Below are 20677 nucleotides of genomic sequence, written 5' to 3'. Positions count from 1 at the left end.
GTATGTTTTAAGTTGCCTGAGAAGTGACAGCCCACAAATGCAAATGACTTTAGCAAAATAATAGAAGTTTTCAGAAGTGACAAGCTTTTTTATCATTTTGGTTCTATTCGGTTTGAAAGTAAATAATAGAAGGCTTGGAAGCCTCAAAAGCAGCAAGAGGGGGTCTCTTCTTTTCCTGCATTTCAAAGCAGTTTCGTTGCTTTGCTTTAATATACAGCCTTGCCCAAATGCTGTATACTCAGTCTCAGTCGTTTCTAGATTTTTCCTTTAGTCGGGGACAAAGTAGATTCCAATTGTTCCGCCTTGTCCATACATTAGACTTCCCAAATGTATCTCATCCTCTCTCACAAAATTTTACCTTGAGCAATCCCCCAACATGCTAATGCGGCCTAAGAGTTATGCTACGTACTATTAGTCGTTCGCGCACGCATGGATGATAATGCATTCTAGATTGCATGATGTTAAAGGGTCCGTTAAATTTTGATTTGATGGGCCAAATTCGCTACACTACAGCTGTTTCATGTTTCTCAAAGCCCAAAGGGTAAACCCAAAAGCAGTCAACCTAAGAAATCTCTGCCTAGTTAATCCCGTTGTCTTCCTACTTTTCTTTACTTCTTTGGAAGGTGAAATGCGTTGTAGCGCAAGTACTTTTTTGTATGCCTCGATCAAAGTCAGAGCCAAGATGGCCTCTTTGTCAGTGGTCGTGGTTTGCTAATATTTTGTTGCTCGACACTGCCAAAGAATCCAGGGGCTTTGTCTGCTGGGATTATTTTCACCCACAAATTACATTAGAGATGCAAGAATGATTGTACTGAAGAGGATGCAAAAAGACACAGGTTGGTGCCAATGGGGTCTAGCTCAGTGAAAAAGAGCCTTGATTTGCATACCAGAGGTCTCATGTTCGAATTCCCACGACATCATAGTTGTGTGTGCCCTCTCCTGTAGTCTAGACTATTGCTTGTTGATTATGTGGGATCATCTAAAATCAAACTAACCTTGTTAGCACCAATTTCTCATCTTCAAATTTTCTAAGCTTGATCATGAATTAATCGATAGTTTCACCTCACTATCTTGAAAGAAAAGGCACATAACATAAAGAATTGCTCTCTTCCCCGAACCCAATTTTAATGAAGAAGCACAAAAACCATGTGCTTAGGTTATATGTAATTTCATCTTGTTTACTATATCAATATACAAACCCACCACCAAAACCAATGTTCCACAAAAACTATGCATACTAAAGAATGGGGCAAAAATAAATAAATTGAAATGAAAATGTGTCATCGCTGTAAGAGCAGCCTGAAGCTGAAATTGTATGGCATTATTTGCACCAACTGTGAAAAGGGCTCTCTTCCCCTTCTTTCAAGGCTTTTAACAGCCTCATTCCTGAGCTCATTGGGTAGCTGCATGCAAATCCAATCAACCAATGATTCTAAATCCTTTGCAAAGTCAAGCAGATACCAATCCAACAGCTTGGGGATTATCAACTTGTTTGTCCTTGAAATCCCAACAGCTGCCTGTATGTAGTCCCTTTTTGCTGCTTCCAACTCTTCTTCAACATGAGCTGCAGAGTACACTCTCACCTTTGTTTGACAAAAAAATTTCAAATCAGTCCCAGCAAATCCATAGAACATAATACATATATAATTGAAAATTTGGGATATTAGATTGTCATCCTTGGATTTAATGTTTTTTCATGATGACCAAAATCAAGATTCGAACCAGCATTCGGTTTCGAAAAAACAATGTTCTCTAAGGATGAAATTCTAACTACCCCTACTGTCAGACTTTGGTTTAATAATTTAGACTACAAGAGAAATTTGAAACTAGCTTACGGCGGGGGAGGACCAGCTTCCGCAAGAAAGTGCAAAGGTTACCAAGGGTTCAGACCACTCCAATCCAAATATGCTGCGAGCTTTCATCTCATCATTCTTTGTAGCTTTTGGACACGTCTGTAACACAGAAGAAACAAATGTGAAACTTAATTGGCATGCCATACACAATAACTCAAGTCACTCAAGAAAACGTCAGTGAACTCTTGCCTAAGAGCCTAATCAAGTTTAGGGTGAACATACTTACAAATTTTAAGTGATAAGGCAATCTCAAAATGAAATGCTCAATTGTAATTGCGTTCAGGGAGTGTCCCCCAACATCTATCGTTGCCTGATGCAAAGAGAGCAAAATTCAATATACAAAATGATTTTCTGTGAGTTGACACTAATAACAGAAACAGAACATTACATAATGGAGTACAAAAATTTCATATGTAATGTGTGTTCATGTGTGCATGCATGCCAATGTGCTCGGCAGACATAAATGATTGATTGATCTTACCTTTTGCATTAGTGCTACAACCATTTCAGGAGTCTCAGGTATGCCATGCTCTAAAAATGCCTGCAACATTATAAAAACTGTTTTGAGAATGTTGAATTTGATTTAGCTATACCAGGTAAAGGCAAAACTCTGATTTTCAAAATACAATGTCCCAAAGTCTTGGAATTTTTTTTGATAAACTTGCAGTTGGGACATTCTAATTCTTTGCTCTTTGATTTTCAATTTCTTGATAGAGAGACATCTTATTACCTTCATCATGCAGGAATTATAAGTGTTAATCCAAAATGCAAGCTTCTGCTGATGGTTAAGACCCTCTAGGTTCACAGAGGAAAGCTTTCCAAGTAGGAACCTGGATATTTTCAAAAGGAGAAATTGAATACAATCTCAAGCAGAATAATCAAGAGAAGACCAAGAACAGACAGACTAAAAACTCACTTTAATCTGTGCATCAGAATCAATGCGCTTGTTGTTCTGTTGAGATCAATTGAACCAATATCAATTGACCGGAGATTTTTATAGAGACCAACGTCTATATTTCTGAATTCTAAGCAAATGCCATAAGGATCTCGAAACCCTGTCTCTCCATTTGCTGCATGAGCAGATAATGTTGATCTAGAAGTCTCCAATTCCTCTACTTTGTCCTTCAAACTGCTCATCCTCACAAAAATGCTAGACAAACACTTCACAATATCCTCGGACACTTTATTAGGAGTGTTATCGGCTTCCGATACCTTATCATCTGAAGAACCAGACGAACTCTCATGTGCTCTTTCCTGGTCTACTAATCTGCACTCTAGCTGAACAAATTCAAAGGCACAAATAAATAACAACCACAAAATGTCACAAATTGAATCTAAGTGCAAACTTTCAGTGGCATTGGCATACCTCTAACTTCAAAGGGTCCAAACACTTGACCATGGATTCATGTTTGCTGGGAAGCTTTTTCACTGGGGTTACAGCCTTGGTAGTTTTCTTGTCGGGAGATTGCTTATCCCTAGCTGCATTAGAACACAATCGATTTTCTTTTCCTTTCCCATCTTCTGAAAGAGGTGACAAACAATTGGGTTTCCTGGAAATTTGTTTTCCACTGACTTGCCTACTAGAACAATTCCCGGTCGTTCGATCAGAGACAATATCAGTAGACGGTAGCCTTCTGCTAGAAACACTTCGAGAAAGAGAAGGTTGAAGCCTGGAGGTTGATGTTGCTGATATGAACTCATTATGTGACAAAGATTTTGATCTCTGATGTTTAGCACTTCTAATTGGGGTCTGCTCACTTGAATCATTCAAAGTTTCCACATTCCTCTTGGTGGATAGATAGACAGCTTGCTGATAAAGACCTTGTCTAAAATTAACAACCTGTTCTTCAAGCCGAACAACCTCCTCTTCTAAAACAGCTACTTCAGCCAGAAGTTCTAATGTCTGAAACAAATAGTATCCCAGTTAACATCACTGTATATCACAACAAACTGAAGTACATTCTTCATCAATTTTTAATGTTTGGCAAAGGCTTCATCTGGGGTTTCTCTTCTATTCAATGTGAGAGAGAGAGAGAGAGAGAGAGAGAGAGAGAGAGAGAAATGGTAAATTGTACTAACATGTGGAGGGAGATAAGGAGGAAGACGAGGTAAAGCTCCTAATGGTCTTGTAAAAGCCCTTTCCAATGCTCTGTGGACATTTTCTTCATGTCTGAGCTTCTTCTTCAGTTTATCAACCTGTAAATTTCAAAGGACACCAATAAGTCAACGAATTATATTCAACAACAACAAAAAATCCATTTTTTTTAACAGAAAAATCTAAAACTACTTGACATGTGCAGTAGTAAGTGGAAGAGTACATCTTGTAGCAAGGCCATTTTTCTTTCTCTGTTTGATCTACGCCGATTGATTGACGTTCTCTCTGTACCCATTATTCTGTTCTTCTGAGTCTCCATCTTCTTCTCCCTCTTCGTAAATTCAACATTAAAATAACAATGTTATAAACTAAAAAGGGATCAGTGTGTCTGAGAAAAAAGAAACAAAAACTATTCTTTTCTTGAGAGAAGTTAAAGAAAGAACCCAGTTTGGATTTGGATCAAAAGTGCCTCACTTTTCACACTTCCAGTAGGAGATTAACATAATTGGAAAGAATATAGTTTGGAAGTAAAGAATATTTAATGTTCTATACGTATGAAAATAAATGCAAAAATGGAATAGTTCAGAAATTAAAAGCCTTTCTTTTTCAAGTAAATTTGAAAACCCATTTCAGATTGCCTATGCCCATAGACAAAAATTCATTTTAAAGCTCTAGAAGATAGAACCTTAATCTCCTTTTTTTTCTTTCTTTTTCTTGAGAAACCAACACACTCATCTCGGAATTTGTCACTGATAAGACCTCTCAGCTTTAAAGAAAGAGCTGGAATTGCAAAAAAGAAAGAAACAAACAACTCACTTTATCATTATTTAGAGCAGCTTTCATGCTCTGAAGATTAGTGCGTACTCTGCTATTCATCTCGTTTCACTTTGATGCAAATTTAATGCATCCTGAAAAGAAGAACAGAGAACAAATCAATACCATAGTTGTATATGAGAATGAGCTCAAGAAAACAAGGCCTTGGAAAAAGAATGAAATAAAAAAAAATCAATGGTCAAAGAAGTAAAAAGACGAGACCAAGCCAACCCACCCTTCAGAGAGAGAGAGAGAGAGAGAGAGATTATTTCATATAGTTTAGAGAGCGGGAAAGTTGAAATGTGGAAGACCCAGAAAGAAAAATGGCTGGCTTTGTTGTTGTTGTTTATATCTCAAACAGAGTGAAGTGAAAGAAAGCAGCAAAAGTCCCACAGGAGCTCAGGAGGAAGCAGAAAACGACGAGGTTTCGAGCTTGAAGCGTCATCCAAGAAAAGCGTAGCAGATGGACAAAGAACCCCACTGTGCAGTTGTGTTTTCTGCTATTATTATATTGCAAACAACAATCAAGGCCAAGGCCAAGCCAAAGTTTTAATTGCAACAATGTATATATATTATTAGCTACTAATTATTATTTGTTCAATCTTTCTTTAAACAAACATTAAACTAACAAACATGAAAGTCAGAGAGAGAGAGACATGCACTAAAAACACACACCCTCTCTCCTCCTACTCCTTAGTGCTTCTTCTTCTTGTACTTACTACTTGGTGTGACTCTGCTCTCAAACCCAAGTGAGAGAGAGAGAGAGAGAGAGAGAGAGAGAGAGTGACCTGGCAAGAGAAGCAGGAATGTGATTGAGTGGTGCAAGTTGCAACTTTTATCCCTTTTGTGTGTGACAACGCAATTCTCTCATTATGAATTAACATGCACAGCACTCACATTCCCTCTTTCGAATCCTTCTACTACTTATCATAATTCAATACCAACCAATCTTCTTTTTACCTTTTTTTCTCTTTTATATTGGGGGTTCCTTTTTGCATCCTCTCTCTTTGGATTCCTTTCTGCACTTAATTCTTTAACCAAGTGCGCTGGTTTTATTTAATTGATTTACAATTTACAACTAATTGTATGAATTAATGAATCTCCCATGGCAGTTTCAAAACCTGTCTCCTAATAGGATGTTTATGAATGATATTTCCTTTCATTTACCATATCATTTTAGAATAATTATGATTATAAAAGGGCATATTGCAATTTGGAGGTAGAATATATGGGAGCAAACATTTTTAAACATAAAAATATTATATTTTCAATACTGGGTAGGTTCTACAAGGTTAAAATTAATAATTTTTAATGATGTATGGTTCAAATTCACATTTTCGCAACCAATTTTCATATACACGTATTTACTGTTATGTAAATTCAACAAGATAATAACAATAATGGGTAGATTCAACAAGGTAATAGTATAATACTGAATGATGTTTGGTCTAAATCGAGAGTCTCGTAGCCGATTTTCATACGCATATTTACTATTGAGTGGGTTCATCAAGTTAATATTGATAAGTCTCTCAACAGTGTATGGTCCACAATCGATTTTCATGGACAAGAGCCCTCTATTTGTAAATCTTAGACATATTTACTTGAGAAAAGTTGTCCTGCACTTGTGATGACAACTAAAAAGTACTTAACCTCCTCTGCAAATGTAAGTGCCAAGTTACCAGCTATGGGGGACCATAAACATCAATTTCTTAATCTAAACTACTCATAATGAGAAACATATCATTCGGTACCGAAAGATTTATTTATATAGGCTAATGTACTGAAAGATTTATTGATTGCACAATAAATGGACTTTAGCTAAATGCCTTTTGAAGTAAGCAAAAGCAAACGTGGAAATTAATGATGGAGAAAGCCAGTTGTTAACTTCCCCATCATACTAGACAAAGCACATCTTCATTCACACCTCATTTTGCAGAAAATTTATTTTCTTTGTCATTACTGAAGATTTTTTATTTTATTCAAATAATCATATATACACTGTGAATTGTAATATTTTTATAACAACTACTTTGCATGATATTCACATTCCTGACTTTAATTTGTCCCGCCAAAAAATGCTTAAAAATTAATGTGCGCCAAGTACTTGGATTTTTAATGAGTTTTTTTTTTCATATTTACTTTAATAAAAACGATTTACTGACGAGTAACAAAAACATTAGTGAGTAAAAGCTGTTCATGCAAAATAGATAAGCACGCCCACACAATCCATTTTAATCATAAGAATATTTTTGTTCATCACCCTTTAGTTAGTTTTGAACATTATCACCATGTTTATTGTCGTTAGATGAGTATAATTTTTGAATTCGTATAGTATATCCAGCAACAAATAACGTGGTGATAATCCTCCCCACAAATAGCGAGCAAAAATGCTCTCATTCAATGACTCTTCTCTCTCTTTTTTCTTCTTATTGTAATATATATATTTTATCTTATCTGTATATCCGCACGTTATTATCGTTTGGATATCCACATAGGAGAATTTTTTTGTATATATATAATATATCCAATGTAGTTAAATCCAAATTATTGTTAGAGGCATCGGGAACATAGAGACAAGAGACCAAATAAAACCACCAACGTACTCCGCAAACTACTTCAATGATGAATTTATTAATTGCTAAAATCAAGTAGAAATACGTGATTAATCCAAATAATGTTATGAAATTAATGTTCCTTGCTTCAAATTCAAGCAAGTATTCAATGTGCATAAGGAACATATTGTGATTGATGAAAATTTTAATGAATAATAAATCAATTAAAAACCTTTGGTTATGGAAGAAAATGACATATCATGAACTAAAATGTGGGCTATAATATAGAAATGCATCAATCAAACTTTATACTAATTATTCACAATTAAGACCACATCTAGCTAATAAGTACTGATAAGAACAATTAGTCACTTCAAAACATATTGCATCACAACATTTGTTTAGAAATAACTAAATAAACAAACAAACAAAATTAAACAAAAGGTTTATTCATTGTTTTCCCCTTTGTGCTTTGCTTCAAATCTCGACTTCCCCTTATGAACTTGTAATTGGATCAATGTTCTCCTATTCCATCAAGCTTCAAAGAAAAATTGTTAATTTGCTCACGTGACATGAACACATTGACCCGGTTGCAAATTCAAAAGAAAATTTGAGATTCTAAGCGAAGCACAAAAGGAAAAACAGTAAATAAGCCTGGAAAAAAAAAAATCAGAACCCACCAATAAAACCATTCATTCTCACTTGATGGACAGCAGGAAATTAAAGACAACATAAAAGTAACCATCCATTCTTTGAAGGCATCATAAGAACAGCATCAAAAGTAGACTTTGTGAGACATTTCCGATGCACTGTGACATATATTATAAGTACTATATAGTTTTATAAATATATAATATTATTATAAACATGCATGATATATATAATAGGACATGATCGGAAAATCAAGATTAGGTACATGGCCTCAATGATTCATTTGCATTTTTTATTAGCAGAGGCACGTGAGCGTGCGCTTCAGAATTCATCTATATTTATACATGTGCATGGCTATTCGAGCAAGCATGCCTCTGAGTCTTTCAGTCTCTCAGTCTCTCCCAGTCTCATGCGCTGAGCTCGATCGATCCACCTACTCATCCAGCATCATTCTGTAAACTTTTTTTGTCGGGCGAAAAGCAAAACTTGTCTCAAGAAATTTCTCACAATTTAACGAATCATTTTCTTAATCAAAGCATTAAATATGTTTTGCTTTTCATTCATGTAATGTAACCAACATTTTTATAACTTACAAATAGATCAAGCCTCACTAACCATTCTAATTTTGATGTCTGCGGTGGAACCTTCGCTGTTCTTAGTTTATTTTATTAGGGTGGCAGATTTGCAATATTGCAATTCCGTCCCTGTTATTTTTGTGTTTTGGTAATTGAGTAAACAAATGCGAGTGTGAAAATCATCACTCTTTTATAATCATAGCCACTGTCGGACCTAGGAATTCTTTAACTGATGTGCAATTTTGAAAGGCTAAAAACTCTATGGATGAACATCTAAGGTTTTTTTTACCTAGATTGACCTTAGGTCACTTCATACATTCATATCATACATGAAAAATTGTTTTATGTAAAAATATGAAAAAGTATGAAAAAGAGTTTTTCGGAATAATCATTTTCTCAAGACAATTTTTGGCGGCTTTTATTCCTTACACATCAAATAAGAAAACTTGATAAGTATATATTGACTTAATGAGCCATCATTTTTAGCCTAAATCATATTTTGCACTAAAATCGATATTTCATATTTTGATTTGGTGGGAATCTGATTTTCTAATATTTTTATTTTAATTCAAATGGGGGGTACTTCTTTATTTACATTGTGAACCTAAGTAAATTGAGTAATATAAAAATAAATGAAAGTAAAAGGACAAAGATATTTACTTAAATGTTGAAAAGTTGAGTTAAAGGGGCAATTTGAAGCATCTACAATGGTTTTTCTAGCGAAGGGAGGTGCAGCTGCACCTCCATACGCCTTTATAGGTCCATTGCTGATTATAGCCGATTAGAAGTTATGACTATTTGTCCACCTCTTTTAACAGGGGGACATGTTGAATGGTAAGTCCATGTCACTGAAATAGTTGTACCTTCCTAATCATCAGCCCTCACCAACCTTATCTCCTTTGGTTTTTTGTGTGTAGATAGAGTCTAATTCTTAAGTGTATATGTCAACTATTAACAACTAAAATAAATGTAAACGAAAAGAAAAAACCCTAGAAATTGGCCATGACCTCTTCATTAATATTATTCCCAAAATATTTGGTAATATAGGTAGGAGCCGTAGGGCCCCATAATTATCTTGTATATATAATTTAGCAAGAGACCCAATAGGCATTCGCTTTTACTGGACCTTAGCACGTATATGGTGGGCATCTCATGTTCAATTAAAGTGGGAATGTCTAAACGTCTGCCAAATCATTCATTAAAACGCCATGATGATTGCCCCACGTTTACTAATGTGCATGCAGCTAGTTTTAATTAGAATCTACCAAACGCTAGATTATTTACTTCAACAATTTAATTCCTCTTTTTTCTTTTTCTTTTTTCATTCCTACACTCTAACAAGAAGAAAAGAAAATATTTTTTTGGAAAATGGGTCTAAATTAAACATCTAGGAGTGATTAATTAGATTGTTATTTAGGGTGGTGTAACATGTGATGCATATTACAATACAATATTATTATTTTTTCGTAAATATAAAAAAGGGGCGGAGGAAAACTCACACAAACATATACAAGATGGTATGTATATGACTTGGTGTGCAGCTTTATGATATTAATTTAGGGTTGAAAACTGATAGACATATGGTACAATTCTTTACCCTAAAGTAGTAACACAAATTAAGATTTTCAAGAGATGGTCCTAATTAGGTGGCCCTTCTTTTAGCGGTCCCAAATGTAGGGGAGGCCTAGACCCACCATAAAATTTTGGGCTCATCAGTACGTATGTAGTCATTGTGGTGTAACTGTGAAAGACAGAGATGAGGTCGCGGAAAGCCAAAAAAGAAAGTGGAAACAATGCTGAAGATACTGATGCAGACTGAGGGAAAAAGGGCAAAAGCAGCAGCACATGCAGATAAGCTTTCTCTAATCCCTTCTCCTCCACTCACTGGTGAGATTTCAATTCTAGATTTGATCTTGGGACTCACCGACTGCCACGGTATATATATGTAGATAATTGATTCTATTTATTTATTTTAAGAAAGAACACAACTTAAGAAGATACGGGATGAAAAGGAATGTCATATATCATATGTATTTCACGAGAAACTTTTCTGTGTCGCCATAATGAAAATACACACGTGTTATAATATAAGTGAATTAATAAGTTGAGGTGTATATTTGTATTTGACGATCATGTAACTTTTCAAATGAATTTTATTTAAAGATAGAGCGAAAATCCCCCAAAAAAAAAAATCATAAAAGGATTTTAATTGATTTTGATTGTTGTTACTTGTTACACTAATTAAGGAGAACTAGGCAAAGGAAGACACATCCAAATAAGAAATTGACTATTCCAGAAAGCTCATCTAAACCAACATCCATTTTTGTGGCAACTAACAACTTCTTTCATGTGGAGCTTAGTTAGGAAAGCTTTGATTTTGTAGTACTAAAACCATATGATTAAAAAAAAAAAATTGAAACCAAATTCTGTTCTCGGGTATAGTAGTGGTCCTTGTCCTCATTGGGTTGCAATATTATATCGAATATGGTTATGAACATTTGAAAACTATTTAACCAAAAAAACAATAAAAACCTTTTTTGTCATATATTAATCTCCCTTTTTCCTTGGCAACATTTGTTAGTCTTGGCTTGATTGGTTTTGAGGCCTTTGTTTCTTTATGCAAACGCAAATGGCTTTGCTGTAGATTTTTGGGGACTGGGGCTCATGGCTGATCGAAGAGGATACACCATCTAATGTGAGCTCAGTGGCTCAACCACTCTCTCTAGTGGAGGGACAGCCACTCACACCAGTTCTCACTTCTCACTGGACATTTTCCACTTCTTTCTTTCTTTTTTAATTTAATATATTTGATACAAGTTTTAAATATTATTACAATTTCAGGGCATTTGAATTTGAATGTTTGGTTTTAGAAAGGGCTTCGAGAATTAAATAATCATTTTACCGAAACAAATATGAAGTTGCTTCTGTGTGGCATGTTTGATTTCATATGATTCATTCTAGCTATACTTTTCGAGTACTCTTTGGTAAACGCAGTTTCTTCATCTTGCTTAATTGTTCTTAGAAGACTTACATTATTGATATCGAGTATAAATCTTAAGAATTGAAAGGATTTATTCTATTTCGAGTGACAATTCATACAATTTTCCTATTAAGTACATTGACAATCTAGCAACATAACATACTAGATTGTTAAATAAGCAAAATTATAGACTTCTATTTGTGTAAATTTAGCCCTAATTCAAGTTGGGAAGTCCAATAAACTTTCACTAGGTTTACATAGATACCTGATCTAGGTTGGAAAAACTACAAATCTCCGATTGATGAAATGCCTTTTGGATTGTTGCAGTTCACTAAGCTTCATATATTTAGCTTAAGCATATATTAGAGACCATTAAAAGTCAACTTAATTAAGATTACATTTGCATGAAGTTATTACAGAAGGTTAGCTATCTCAATCTCATTACGTACATTAGGAGGTCTCAAAGGTGAAAACCCCAAAGGAGAAGGCCAGTCTTACTTTTTCTTTACTGTAGCTGTGGTCCATTTATTGGACCACTTTTATGCACTATACTTCTGCCAAGACCAACTAATGGATCGAATGAGAGAGCAAACTTTATGGTAGAGCATCTGATCCCCTAACCCTTTTATCAATTAAGCTTGAAAGAGAGAGGCTTTTTTTTTTTTGTGATGAAAACGTGACAAAAACGTTCTCGATCCACTCTCTCATCGGATATAAGGTCTTTGGACGAAAATTAAGGGTGGATGCAATCACTTGAAAACTATACGTACCAAGTAAATTCCGATGTTTTTACACATTTTACCAATGGCCATGTTGAAGATTTAGTGGCAGCTGAGCAAGGTCACTGTTTAGTTGCATGTACTGATGCCAGATCTATGACAAATAATGGTAATGCCAGCTCTGTGACCAAAATAATGGTCCCAGAAAGTCTCTATCCATATGAATCAGATTTTGCAATACAATCATCCTTTCTTTTGTGGCTCTATCTTCCTCAATTGCTGGCATTTACCAGAAGAAACATGAGCGATCGTCTCTACCGTCGCCATCACGGCTATCCATGCACTAAAAGTCCGTCTAATCTATACATGTCCTCTCATTTTAAACAGTAACTGCAAGCAGTACAGTGGACTCGGGCTGCCATGACAACACTGACTGTAAAGTTGCAATCTTCATACCCAAAATGGCTGCCAAAACTGTGCTTGTTGCATGCGTGTGTGTAAATGGGGCATGCATGGACAAGTGACTAGACTGTTCCCTCCAGGACATAAATGGGCAAATTAATCCAGTGAGGTTGAAGACGACGGAATAAAAAGTAACGGCCAGCAGAAAATGTACTGCTTAGATTTATTGTGAGTTTTCATATTGTATTTTCATCTTCTTCCATATACCAATCTTTGTTTTGAAAAAGAGAGAATAAAAAAAAACCAATCTTTGTTGGGTTGGTGCCAAATGTGCAATATCAGAGCTCAGATTGTTGACCAAGTTCTACAAATATGATCCAGGAAATTATTATATTGGGCTAGGCTTTTTCAATTTATATAGAAATCCAAGGCCCAAAAGAGAGAGAGGAGTTGAGAGTGAGAAGCTTATTTGAGGAGTTCAATCCCACCATCAAACCGTTTAAAATATTTACGTCCATTGATTTCCTATGATGGAATTGAACCCTCAAATAAGCTCCTCACTCTAAACTTCTCATTGTAGCCTTTAGCCTTTCTGCAAAAGGAAGTGAGCAGTGGAAAATCTAAGGCATCCACTTCAATAAAGTGAAGCCCATTAAGTAAAATATTGCTTTTATTCTTTGTTTGAAAAGGAAGTTCATAGAACAATTTGATGATCCCTTTTGATCTTTACCTCATTGTTAGTGTTTATTTTCTCTGAACTTTTTTCGTTTTTTTCTTTTTGATATTAAGCTATTCAATTTACAGCAGACGTTACTTTTTTCAGTTTCTTATTTACAGATGACAATGATGATGGCTGGCAGCAGAGAAACATGATAAATTATTTAGTTTTTTCTTTTTTATCATTAACCATCTTGATGGAAAAAACTTACAGATCTTGGTGGTGACCTTGTCATGAGGGTTTGCGGACCCTTTACAAAGAAGCTATTAGAGTCGCTCTCTGAAGTGCTGGAGATCATTGAAGTAACATTGTTTGTCCTAGTCAACTTAAGCCTGGGAAAATGGTCACCCCATATATCATATGTATATTCATCCCCAAACCGAGACTTTCGTTCTTCTCCAACATTTTTCTGCTCATAGAGTTTGGACCCAGGGGCTCTAGCATGTGGAGAAATAGCCAAGGTCGAAGCCGGAAAAGGGGAAGTGCAGACCGCATTAGGAGCAGGCCTTCCAGCGCAAGGAAAGGTGGCAGACGGCAACAAAACAGGTCTGTCAGCAGCTTTTCTTGGTGGTGAAGGCTGCTCTTGAGAAGGAAACGTTTGGTGGTTACTGAAATTCTTCAAAGAAACCTCAGGCCCTGATGATAAGTTTGCCTTGGAAGCAGATTTAAAAACATGACTCTTCTGGCAGCGTTGGTGAGCTACTCGAGTAAATGGATTCCTGGCCTCAACAGCTTGACCCAGATCGGGAGATTGCGGCCACATGTGTTTTGGTGTTACAGATGTGACTGGAGACAAGGGTGATGAAGGTGTAGAATTTCCACTTTGACTGCTTGAAACTTCAAGAAGTCCTGTCAACTTAGAACCGGCACCCTTTCTCTTCTTACGCCGCCTTCCCTTTTCATTTCCAGTTTTGACTGTGAGGTTACCGGGTTGGGATGCTTCTAGGTCGTCAGAATTCTCAGCTGATACCGATTCAGACATCAATGAGAAGGCCGTGGCTTTATTCTTTGGTGTATCTGACAAATAGTTTGTTTGTCTATGACCTTGTAGAATTTGCTTTGCATGTTGAGCAAATTTTTCCTGCTCTGAGGCCCTAGTCTGGTCAACAGGATATCCACCCACAGATGATGCCTGCATTAAGGTTCTATCTTCCCGAACTGATCTTAGCAAACTGTTTATCTCACCAGAAACAGAAAAATTACTGTCTCTATAGTTATGCACATGAGAAACTTTCTCTGAACTACTTGTAGAAGTAGCCAAGGAACTTTTTCCGCTCACCCACAAACAATCATGGGAGCAAAAGGCCAGCACCTGGGGGAATATATACCAAAATACTAGAAACATCAAGGATATAAGAAGCAGTACTGCTGCAGAGTACTTTTTAGCGCGCATCCAGAACACTGATTTCTTACATATATTGATCATCTGCAAGGGGATGCTTGCCTTCATGGGTATCACCAGAATACCAGTTTCAAAGGCCAGCTCAAGATCCCGTTGTACCAAGGCTGCAGAAAAATCAGTCTGGTATGATATCAGAAGCTTTGCTGACTCTCCAGGTTCAAGAGCAAAACCTTTGCAAGTTTGTACCATAAACCCATCCATCCCGCACTCTTTTCCGGACACTTTGATTCTTCTAACCTCCAGTGGCAAGTCTCCTGTATTCTTAGCATAGAGCTGTTTTGCTAATGGGCGTAAACAAGAATGAGTGGCATCTTCCATGTGAAATAACATGTCTGGAGGAGAAATGTTGAGAGGAAGTGGTAAGCTGAGGTTGAATTCTACACTCTGAACAGCCTCAGACTCTTCAAGCAGAAGCAAGGAAAGTGATCCTCCAAATCCCCTCAGAGATAACCACTCCACGCCAGAAAGATTGTTTCTTATGAGGGCTGAACTTCTCCAATTGCATCGACTGGAAGGGTGAAACAATACTGGTCCAAGAGATGCTCTACCATTTGGTTGAACATAAGCCTCTGTTAGTGCATTTTCTGCTATTGAGAACCCATACCTACTGGGAGAAGTGGATTCATTACGAACCAAACTACCAGATGAAGGAGGCTGTATAAGACCACCTGGGGTCTTGCATTGATCAATAATCTCCCCCGAGTTCAGTATAAGCTGCATCACTACAGGCTCTTGGCTAGGATTCTTTACAGTGATCCACTTAGAGTAATGACTTCCTACCTGAAGCATTGGGAAGAATACCTCATGATCATCAAGCACAGACATGCCATTTCTGGTATCTTGAGATTTCCAGTTCTGTAGCACCAATTCATCTGCTTCTTCTGTCTCTGTTGCCTTCATGTGCAAGCACAAAAAAATATTTTGGTTACTGTGGATGTTGATGTTTATAGATAGAAGAATATCACAGAGCATGATTGGTCATAGATAGTTCATGAGTAAATAACCTTGAACACACAACAAAAAAATCTAAATAATTCTAAAAAAATACCACAATTGCAGCCACAGATAAACGAATGCTCTACCTTAATAGTCAATAGAATTGTTACAGACAAACACATTTTTAATGGATTTCAGCAATGAAAACCTGCCGACTCCAACGCTCTGAAGATGAGGAACCTTGACAACATGATACTTTTACAAATAACTAAGAATATGTTTCATACTAATAAATGAGAGGAAAATACTATATCACTTTCTCGAAAACCGATGAATAACCATATGAAGTATCAAAAGGCCAGCCGATGGGGTCTAGCCCAGTGGAAAAGGGCCTTGACTTGCAAACAAGTGGTCTCAGGTCCGAACCCCCATGGCACATTGGTAGTGTGTGTGTGTGTGTGTGTGTGAGAAACCCCTCCCCCTTGTAGTTTAGACTATGGTTTGTTTTTTTTTTTAAAAAAAAAAATATCAAAAGGCCAATCCAATTCACAATGCATACACACACATACAGAGAGTATAAAATATATACATACAATATATATATGGGAAGAATCTGCTTACCCTCTGTGATGGCCACTGCAAGCCACTGTCAAAGGACACTCTGTTCATATCACCTGATTCACTCCCTTCAGACTGATGTTCAAATTCAGTGGTAGAACCCTTCCAATGTCTTGAACATAAATGAATAACATCCTGGCAAGGAATTTCAATCTGTGGACTTGTTGAGTCATTTGTCAATATAAGTAATGTACAGTGTCCATATAATTTGACATTTCTTTCAGTACAAGTAACCACAGAAACATATGTGTCACTGCCTGGGAAAAGTAACAAGTCTTGACTGTACTTTATCTGGAAGGTTTTACTATCTGCAACCTCAGTAATCTCAAGAACTCTCAAAAGGTAAGGAGCACAATTCTTCAGAGATATAGCAACAGCAGTTTCATTGGAAGAATACTCCAAAACTTCAAGAGATGCTAATATAGGTCCTCCACGATCATCATCCATTGCTGTTCCATCCAATTCAGCCTCAAAAGGAAGCATAACAGTATCAGACTTGTCCTCTGAAGACCTTAGCAACTGCATACAAATTGCACCAAATATTTTTCCTTTCGATTCCATTGAGAAGTCTATTTCTATGATAGTTTCACTGCTGTGTGGATCAATCTCCCATTTCCTGAGAGGCCTCATGGCCAGCAGAGGCAAACCAACTTGACCAGTACTCACAACCAAACGATCTTTCACACTCAGAAACTGAAGTTCATTGGAAGGTTGAAGTTTTTCAGTACTACATATTGCCTCTGCATAATGGGAAGTATGCCCCAGAGTCACTGACATCCATGCAGTTACTTCCTCCACATGAAAATTTTGATCAAAGGAATTAAACAAAGACAAATTCTTACTCCACCTTCCCCTGGAGGAAACATCCAGGCCTAATAAGGGATGAATTCCATAAGGAGACTCAACGGCAACACCTTTTGCCTGAATCAAGAAACCACCAGAGCTTGTCTGCAAAATGAGGTGAGCAGAGGACAAGCCAAGCCATCTAGGTAAAAATACAAAACAAATTGAAGCTGTTTCACCAGGTCCTAACAAAACCTCACTAAAATTGCAAGGATAGAACTGTATGTCAGTACTGAATGGCTCATAAACATGTAAAATGCTGTCATTGCATGTATTTGCCACAGTTAAGAAAGCTAATGATGGAAAATACATGTTCTTTTGTTCCCAATCCAATACAGCAGGGCTAATTTCTACATGGGGAGAGGAAGAACTACTGAAAGAATTAGATTTGGTCATCTCAGTGTTCTTGTTCGGCCTAAAACTTGTGCTTTTCTGATAAAGTAAAGGTCCTCTACAGGAAGAAAGATCATTTTGATTAGCGCTATCGGTTTGAATGGATGAAAACTCATTAGTAGCCGCCTTGGAGTTCAAAGAACAAGAAACAATCCCTCCATTAAATAACTTAAACATACCATTGTCTGATGACCAGCTTTTGTTATTTGCCAACTTGCTATTTTCAGTTGATCCTAAAGATGATAGATCATCAGACTGACTCCCAGAAACTTCTAAATCAGCCACTTTGAGTTTATGCTCCAAAAAACCTGGTAATGTAGAGGGAAAGCAGAACAAACGAGAGCTAGTACAAATCTTATCAATATTGAAGGGGGTTCTTGGAATTCCACAGCCCAAAGTGCTGTCACCAAGAAAATTATCCGCAAAAGCCGCATCAAAATTATCTCCATAAGATCCACAAGCATCATATTCTGATAATATTTGCATCCCATTCCCAGAGCATTGTCCACATGTAGCGAGGTAGAAAAGAGTACATGCTAAAACCATAAGAACATGGAGTGCTTTGATTGGATGTGACAATCCCCTGAACAATTGCGCAAGGAAAATAACATTACAACACTACATTTTAACATGTCAGAAAGGTTTACTAAACTTGATAAATTGGTATGCAACAAGACCATTAACTGCCTAAACTTTCATTGCAGAAAATAAAACGAGATAACTAAGACAACAAGAAGATTAGGAAAAGTGGTTGGGCCAAGCAATCATAGTTTACTTTCTTTCTTCTTTCTTTTCATTCATTACAAACATTTTCCGCGCAGCCAAACAGAATCAAAGTCATACAAACATGTTGCATGAGCAGCCAAACAGAGTCAAAGTCATACAAATATGTTCGGCCAAATTACTCTCTTTCTCAAAACAAAATACCAAAACAAGAACAGAAATTCCTTTTTTAAATAAATAAAAATTACGTCTAATTTTGTAGATAATAAAACCAAAATTCATCCTTTCAAAGCTCCAAACATTCATTGGTCATGCCTTGCGCTAGTGATATACACTGAATGAACAAAAGCATGAGGTTAGTACATTTAGAAGCAAACTTATTAGTTCCAACAAGTTCGGAAAACTATTATCTCCACCATTAATAGCTAAAACTACCATAATAACAAAACGCATGGGAAAAAATGTAAAACTATTCTGGCTCTAAAATCACTCAGATAAATTTTTTAATCAAACTCATCCCAGACTACACCTTAACTCAGAATACAAAAACAAAAACAAAAAAACTTCATCGAATCATCTAACACAAACAAGAATGGAAAAAAAAAAAAAAAAAGGGAACCAAACAACGTCTGAAATGGAAACGAGAAAGTAATCAGAGCTACAGAAATGGCAAAAAGCTGAAATTTTTTGAACAATCAAAAGATAGAGAAGGAAAAGACAGAGTCGATGATGAGAAAGTGAAGCAAAAAAAAAAAATTTGGAAACATGTTATTGTAAACATCGAAAGCAAAACAATGGTGGAAGAGAGACGAAAAAAAGGGGAGAGAGTGTTGAAGAGGCACCTGAGGCTGAACATGGAGAGCTGCTGCTGCTTTTGAGTTCTGATTGTTAGGGTTTTGAACTCCATCACCACCATGGCCGAGCAAGAGAGAAGACCATGTAAGGTCACAGACCTTTTTTTTTGGTTGGGTTTTTTTGGGGTTTGATTTTGAGCACAGTATGTATGTATGTATGTATGTATGTGTGGTGTATATGCTTAGAGCAGAAGCACACAGAGCACCAGACCACCTGATAACAGCGAATGAATGGCCGCAGAGAACCAACAAGAGCACAGATACACAGAGCACACAAAAGAAAAAGGCACTGGACAACGACTGAATGACCAAAATACCCACGTAGGACCGGCGTGAATAACCGGAGGCCTGAAGGGCATTAATGGAAAATTAAGATATGGGGTTGAATGGAAGTTGGAAGACTGTGTGGGGGTGAGGGCCCTGTGTTTTAAAATGGGGGCTGGTTTTGTATTTTTCGTATTTTCGTATTTTTGTATTTTTTGGTAAATGGCACTTGGTGCTCCCCAAGTGTTTAATTTAAGATAATATAGGTGGTGGAATGACAGTTTTGCCCTTTACACTGTTTACATAGGCCTTGGGAATATCTGCCAGCTAGAATCTGAGAGCGCGAAAAAGGAAACACCTTGGCGCTTTGTGGTCCGAGCCGTGCCGCACCGCAGGGCTCGGCCTTTTAGGATTCTCAGGCTGCACACCCAAGCTTGTCCTCATGTACGACACCATTTGTACTTTTTGCAATTTGATATATAAACCCTGACAAAATGGTAATTTTAGGATAGGGTGTCATTTACTTAAAATGATGTGTAAATAGTTATTTTTTTACAATTTATACTTTACGGTTAATTTGAATTGTTGATTAAGTTAATTATTTAAATATGTGATTCATATTGACAATCCTAAAATATCTACATTATATCAACTGTATTTTTGTTATTTCCTTAATTTGAATAATAAGTTTAAAATTATAGGTAATGTGGTAGTTGTACTACCATGTTTTAACCTATACACTTTCATCCCTTTTACTCTACTTTTCATCATCGTTTTTATGTAATATTCATTCATTTCTATTGTTATATTTGCAATATTTTGTGTGTCTCACATATTTAGGTAGTTTTAAAATTTCAAACTAATGTATGCACATCACCTGGATGTATATAGTTTTGGAATTTAATAATATTGTATGAGCACATCAAGTGTATACGATGTATCAGGATGAGCTGTGTAAGGTAGATGATGCATTCGGTAAAGCTCTTTCAGTATTAATCTTCGGAGCTCGATTAGATACTTCAATCCTTCATACCTATTTTGTCTCAAGATATTCAGTTTTTTTTTCAAGTCCATATTGCGTGTTTGTAGTCTATATTTATGAAATAAAATTTTGTCTAAAATGTTCATCAAATAAATCAAGATAGTTATGTATAGATGAACAATTTTCAATTGACACATCTCTCAAATAAGCTTATTTGAAGGACACACTTGCAAGGCCATTCTTTATTGTATTTCAATGACCCGAATTGTGTATATTTTAGATGTTCCTTCAAAGATTATCTCTG

The 20677-nt window shown here is 36.4% G+C and overlaps 2 protein-coding genes across 3 annotated transcripts; both read right to left on the bottom strand.

Annotated features, from left to right (window-relative positions):
- Positions 1-1122: 1122 nt before the first annotated feature.
- Positions 1123-5502, bottom strand: LOC110766102 (ternary complex factor MIP1 leucine-zipper protein (Protein of unknown function, DUF547)). 2 transcript variants are annotated; one of them, XM_088255902.1, is made up of 11 exons: positions 5437-5502; positions 4765-4856; positions 4172-4279; positions 3933-4049; positions 3220-3756; positions 2770-3131; positions 2584-2683; positions 2335-2394; positions 2080-2163; positions 1836-1952; positions 1123-1583 (listed from the first exon to the last, which is right to left on the bottom strand). In XM_088255902.1, the coding sequence occupies exons 2-11, from the start codon at positions 4822-4824 to the stop codon at positions 1281-1283; spliced, it is 1848 nt and encodes a 615-aa protein (XP_088112028.1). In that variant the 5' UTR covers positions 4825-4856; positions 5437-5502; the 3' UTR covers positions 1123-1280. The 2 variants fall into 2 exon arrangements, with proteins under 2 accessions (XP_088112028.1, XP_021825056.1); XM_021969364.2 differs by lacking the exon at positions 5437-5502 and adding an exon at positions 4997-5418.
- Positions 5503-13510: 8008 nt separating this feature from the next.
- On the bottom strand, positions 13511-19390 carry LOC110766112 (uncharacterized). The gene is made up of 3 exons (XM_021969374.2): positions 19116-19390; positions 16318-18133; positions 13511-15654 (listed from the first exon to the last, which is right to left on the bottom strand). Exons 1-3 carry the CDS (start codon positions 19187-19189, stop codon positions 13543-13545), a joined length of 4002 nt encoding a protein of 1333 aa, XP_021825066.2. The 5' UTR covers positions 19190-19390; the 3' UTR covers positions 13511-13542.
- Positions 19391-20677: the final 1287 nt, after the last annotated feature.

The sequence above is a fragment of the Prunus avium genome, chromosome 7 (genome assembly GCF_965620075.1).
Source record: "Prunus avium chromosome 7, drPruAviu1.hap1.1, whole genome shotgun sequence".
Classification (NCBI taxonomy): domain Eukaryota; kingdom Viridiplantae; phylum Streptophyta; class Magnoliopsida; order Rosales; family Rosaceae; genus Prunus; species Prunus avium.
The sequence above is the reverse complement of the archived record's forward strand: the minus strand, read 5'-3'. Positions and strand labels throughout refer to the sequence as shown.